Source organism: Morone saxatilis, unplaced genomic scaffold (assembly GCF_004916995.1).
Source record: "Morone saxatilis isolate NCDOM2014 unplaced genomic scaffold, NCSU_SB_2.0 Contig8, whole genome shotgun sequence".
Lineage (NCBI taxonomy): Eukaryota > Metazoa > Chordata > Actinopteri > Moronidae > Morone > Morone saxatilis.
The window spans coordinates 10,903,485-10,909,079 of NW_023340257.1; the positions used below are offsets into that span (position 1 = coordinate 10,903,485).

The 5,595-nt window shown below is 41.7% G+C and overlaps 1 protein-coding gene across 4 annotated transcripts; it reads left to right on the forward strand.

Annotated features, from left to right (window-relative positions):
- The first annotated feature begins 339 nt into the window (after positions 1 to 339).
- mffa (mitochondrial fission factor a) lies at positions 340 to 5,472 on the forward strand. Of its 4 annotated transcripts, none has more exons than XM_035680404.1 (9): positions 340 to 537; positions 932 to 1,015; positions 1,151 to 1,368; positions 1,730 to 1,899; positions 2,020 to 2,111; positions 3,024 to 3,188; positions 4,153 to 4,209; positions 4,409 to 4,493; positions 4,596 to 5,472. In XM_035680404.1, the coding sequence occupies exons 3-9, from the start codon at positions 1,155 to 1,157 to the stop codon at positions 4,725 to 4,727; spliced, it is 915 nt and encodes a 304-aa protein (XP_035536297.1). In that variant the 5' UTR covers positions 340 to 537; positions 932 to 1,015; positions 1,151 to 1,154; the 3' UTR covers positions 4,728 to 5,472. The 4 variants fall into 4 exon arrangements, with proteins under 4 accessions (XP_035536297.1, XP_035536298.1, XP_035536299.1 ...); XM_035680405.1 differs by having other exon boundaries at positions 340 to 513; XM_035680406.1 differs by lacking the exon at positions 3,024 to 3,188.
- The last annotated feature ends 123 nt before the right edge of the window (positions 5,473 to 5,595 follow it).

Here is a 5,595-nt window from a genome sequence, read left to right on the forward strand (position 1 = left end):
GTGTCACAGCAGCAAAGGTAAGTAAAACAGATGCAGTGTACAAATGATGCATAGTAGAAGTAGTAAACGTTGTACTTTATGAATATTTACCACAATATGAGGCGTTAAAAATAAAAAAAGTAAATACATGATACATACATACAATATGAAACATACATAAGAAACAATTCAATAAAATACATATTTATTATTTATCGGTAAGTTCTAATGTTTCCACATCGACCCACAATATAAGTATATTTGGACTAAATAAAACAAAAATATCTCATGTTTCTGCTTTTAATTTCAGCGCTCGGTGCATGCGACGTCACTTCCTCCGGAGCTGCGATATTTCCGGTTTGGAGCACAGACAGCGGAAGAAGAGAGGAGGTTCCTCTCTCGGATCAACACAAGGAGATGGTTGACAGCTAGTGACTTCATCTGTAACACCCGTACTTCACCGTGCCATTCGGAGTACATTCAGACCTCTGTATGTCCTCTGGGATTTGATTAAAAGAAGGATTCTTCGGAGAGGTAGCTATAGCGACAAAGCTAACGGTGAGACACGAAACTAACGCGGCAGCTTGAAATGGCGCTAACGTGTTTGTGGAGCTGTCGAACCAAAACTACCGACAGCTTCAGGACTGTGTTAGAGCTCCCAACAGTTACTTAAACCACCAGGCTAGACAGCAGCAACTTACTAATGCTAGATTAAAGCAAGCAACACAATTGTACAACTGTAATTAGCGTAGTATTAGCCAATTACACCGTGGTTAATATTAGCGTTATGTTAGCTCTTATCGAAGAATGTCCGGTCCTGTACTGCGAGCAGTCTCCACAGTCAAACTAGTTCATGTAGCTGCTCTTGTGTCCGTCTGCGGAGTCAGAAGACCTAAGTTCTCATCATATGATAGTGTCACGAGCAATTTCCATTTCTCCCCCCTGCCTACAGCTCATCGGCTGCACCAGTATACTCCGAGGAGAGCCTTGAAGAGGTGGTCCTGAGCTCTCTGTGCAGCAGCAGCACCTTCAGAAGGTATGCAGCATGTCAAGTTAAACAGGGCTGAGAATGAATCCCGGGGGTCTCTCACATTGGTATGTTCTCTGCCCTCTGTGACCTCTTTGTGGCTAACAATTAGCTCTGTGTTGCTGAACAAATCCTTCCTCGCAGCCAAATGAACAGAGCAGCGTTCCCTTCCCCCACGGCAGAGATGGCAGAGATGAACCGTATCCAGTATGAGCTGGAGTACACTGAAGGCATCAGCCAGAGGATGCGCATCCCTGAGATGCTCCAAGTGGGTTCTCAGGGCCGCGAGGACCCTAATGTTGGCTCTCAGGAGGTCCCCCACAGTGTCATAATGCAAGTCCCAGAGAGAATTGTGATCACAGGTCAGTATACTGTTACATGTAGGGCTGTGCTGTTCTTTCATTACATACAAAACGTCGCTCACCCGGTGCCCAAATCAAAGCTATTATGTGGCTGTGAGTATGGCCATTTGACAGGATACTTGGATTTGATGACTCTTATTCAGTGGGGCCTCAGGGACTTTTGCCCACCCTGATCAGCATTAGTATCATGTCAAATGAAAATGAAACACAGAATGGTCATGGGGTATGTGTGTATGTGACAACTGCTAGAAGTCATTATTTAACTTTAGCATTCAAATCACAGCACATTGTTTGAATTGAGTGAGGTAGAAAATGCATCAGTCTGTTACCCGAACCTCTTATTCACACCTTCTTTTGTCAGGAGACAGTAATGACCCCCAGTTCCCGAGACCCAGAGACCTGGACCTCATCCAGTCAACGCCACTGGAAACCCTGTCGCTGAAGACTCCACCCAGAGTCCTCACCCTCAGTGACCAGCCGCTGGACTTCATGGAAGAGGAGCAGCGGGTGGCTCCAGACAGTGAGGAGGTGGTAAGTGATAACGCAATACATTTTTATGAAGGACGCTGCATTAAATCCACTCATCGACTGGAACGATTTCCTTTTAGCAAACCATAACCTGAATATGTCATTTGTCGTAATTCCTTTTAGTTGCGTCCCCAAGGACGGTTGCGGCGGGAACGCTCAGCCAGCGAGAACGCAGCTGCTCGTCATAACAGTCAGCTGGTGCGCAACGATTCTGCGTGAGTATTGGCCCGGGTATTCCGTCACTAGCTTGGTACCAGCTCCATCTTACCCACTTTATGTATGCACTGGCACGTTGCATCTTTTGTTTTGCTTCAGTTTTTTTTTCCCGCCCCTTTGTCTTTGTGTCGTTGTAAGCCGAGCTGCTGCTTTAGTGTTAATGCAGAGTTCAGCGGTTGCCACTAATCCATTAACACCATTATTTTAAACGTTTGATGTACTAATCCGTTTTGATATGATCAATTATGGATTGACTGATTTCAGGATTACTGAAAAGGTGAATAAACAAACTTAAAAACCACGTTTTCCCTTTTAGCAACAGTGCAGGAGACAAAACACGATAGAAAAACATTAAAGGAAAGGGACGTAGGTCATAACTTCTTAATGGAAAGAGATTTAGATGTCTAGCATACGCGGATTAGCTTTACTTTGAATGTAGACCGACTGTGTGCTCTTTTTTAGGTAGAACATTATAAATATTAGATAGTGTTTGCATAATTTATGAACAATTTTATAATTCTGTGGCAAATTCTGTTATGCCCTGATCTCTAACTAACTGTATGTGACGCCCTCGTACTGTTGATAATATGTGTGACATGAACAGTAAACAAGACAGTGGCCTCTGATTGGCTTTGCAACGCCTGTAGTTCACATCTCTTCCATTTCTGTGTTTGTTGGGTGAACTGTATGTTAGGTAAGCACTGTTTGTGGTTGGCAGTTTAAGTCTTGCTGAGTCGCTACTATTGAAACATAACTTTTATTTACTTCAACCTGGTTGCATTTTTTACAAAGTCGGTAAAGTCGAGGACAGTTTCTTTTCCTTATTTCTCTCCCTTTCCTTCCTTTCCTCTTTTGTCTTTTTCTTCCCTTTCCCTCTGAATTGGCTGCTCTTAACGGTGGGCACTGAGCAGTGCAAGCCCGTCCCCCCCAGCCACTGTCCACCCTTGCCCCCCTCTCACCGTGGCTGAAGAAGAACATAACCTGTACAGCGCTACTGGTGTTCTATCTTTCATCCAGTCCACCACACGTCGAGCTTACCAGCAAGTCCTGGAGGTCTTGGATGAAAACCCTCGCAGGTGACCTCCCAATCATCCGGTCATTTTTTGAAGATTTATTTAGGTATTGGTCAGAGAGGATAGTACAGTCTGTATCAGTTGTCTTTACTCATTCCAAGTCTAATTAAATCTACTTTTATTTCTGGGTGGTGTTTCTGAAATATTGTTTGGCCTTTAGTTAGTTTGGAAAGTTGGTAGTGTTTTCTGTGGGAGGCTCAAGGACATTTTCTAACATCCATTCAGTAACAATGTTAATACAGCATGTATTAATCAAAATGTAAAATGTAGCCATTTTGCTTTGTGTACCTTTCCAATCTGAGAGTTTGATCCATTACTGCTAGACATATGTCAGTCTCATATTCAGATGAAAGCGGTGGAAGTTGACCAGCTTGTTTAAGTTGTTAAGTTAGTTAGTTAGTTAGGTTTGCCTAGGCCTCATCAACCATTTTAAATTTATTTATTTGATCCCCTTGAGGAAATGTGTTTCTTGTATCAGGAAAATCTGTAAACAAACAGACCATGTGCAGAGCATAACTAATATTCTTTTCCCAGGCTTTATATGTGAGCAGAAAGAACCTTAATACTCACAGACTGTTTCAACTTTTGACTGTTTGCCCCTCCTGAGGAAGGAGAAAGCAGAAAGAAAGGCCTTAAAATGTTACCAGTGTGTATTCATACACTCTGCCAACTTCAGGAGTTTGATGGACAAAACTTCCCTTCACATTCTTAGCCACACGTCTGGTAGGAGTAAGGTTTCTGAAAATCAAGGTGTCAGAACAGAAATAAACTCTCATTTAACAGCACTTGTGTTTTATACAAGACTGTAAAAGGCCTTGAGATTGGTTTCCAGAAAAACACAAAAAGTGTAGTTATGCGAAGGATGTGCAAGGTGTGTGCATGCACGCAACACTGTACCATGTGTATGCTGCGCTCTCTCTCTTATTTTTCCCTTCTCCCAACTCTGTCTTTCCCCCACCTTTTGTAGCAAACCGTCACTGCGAGGGGGGTCGGCTTCAAGCTCCAACCCCCTGCATGAATCCAGGTAACTTCACCTGGCTATCTTCATTCTGAACCTTTGTCCTGTTTTCCTCATCTTTTTCCTATCGTCCATTCTCATTTCGGGTGAAGGAATAACATTAGATCATTGTAGAGTTAAGTTGCACGATATATCTAAAATGTGTGAAATAATACACTCTGTGGTTGATTTCTGTAATTCTCAAAGTGAGTGTTCTCTTTTAAAGGCTTGTATTATCAACGTTTGAAGCCACACTAGACGGGGGGTCTGATGACATGACTGTAGTTGATGCAACAACACTTCGACGTCAGGTTAGTTATTAATAAATATACTATCTCCATTTTGTCATGTGAGACAGTTGTGGAACCCCTGTGACTGACAACACTTTTTTTTTTATTATTATTTAACTCCAGCTCATCAAGTTGAACCGGAGACTCCAACATTTGGAGGAGGAGAACAAGGAGCGAGCAAAGCGAGAGATGATCCTGTACTCGGTCACCGTAGCTTTCTGGCTCGTAAACACCTGGGTGTGGTTGCGGCGTTAAGACCAGCCTGTATTTCTGCCATCACCGCGACAGAAGAACGTCCTATCCTTATTCTACGTGTCAAATGTTAGCTACTCGCTGCACTCAGTCCCTGTATGAGGAAGACCTTGACGTGTGCGCACAAGGCCTGTTGCCCACAGGGCTGATATTTTTGATTTAGTTTATTTAATACATGTACAGTTTTATTTTTTTACTCTTATTTCATCCTGTCTTATGTTTTGTTTTTATTACAAATCATTTTGCTCGATGCTAAGCATGACTTCTTGTAAATATTTGTTCATGTCACTGAGAGCTTTGGAAAGACCTCCTCCAGAGACACAGTAGAGCGTATAGGTAAATGAAGCTGCAGTGTGGAGATGTAACATGTTGAATATTTATTGCTGAGAGGGTAATATGTGACTGGAACTGGGAAATGTAATACAATTTAGTAAAATCATACATATAACGTGCTGTCCTGTATTTTTATTGATGCATTAAGTGAAATGCACACATCACTATAATTTTGCTGTTATGAGAAGAAGGAACATACCTCTGACATGAGGTATGAAACTGATTGATTTGTTCCCAGTTTTTATTTACACTGTTTACAATTTATAATCACAGTTTCTTTTTACTGCTGCAGTTTCATTTTTCATACATGAATATAACTGTATTTTAATGTCTTTTGTTTGTTTAGAGGCACTGAAAACTGACTGCAAGTCAGTGTAGAGTACTGTACAGTCCATTAAAATGATTCTGAACTGATCAGATTAAGTACGATTTATTGCTTTCCACACAGCGTTACAATTAACAACCATATAAACAAAATGGCTTTAAAATTCTTTAACACAAATATGCTGGACAATTAATTACCTTTCACTTTGTTATC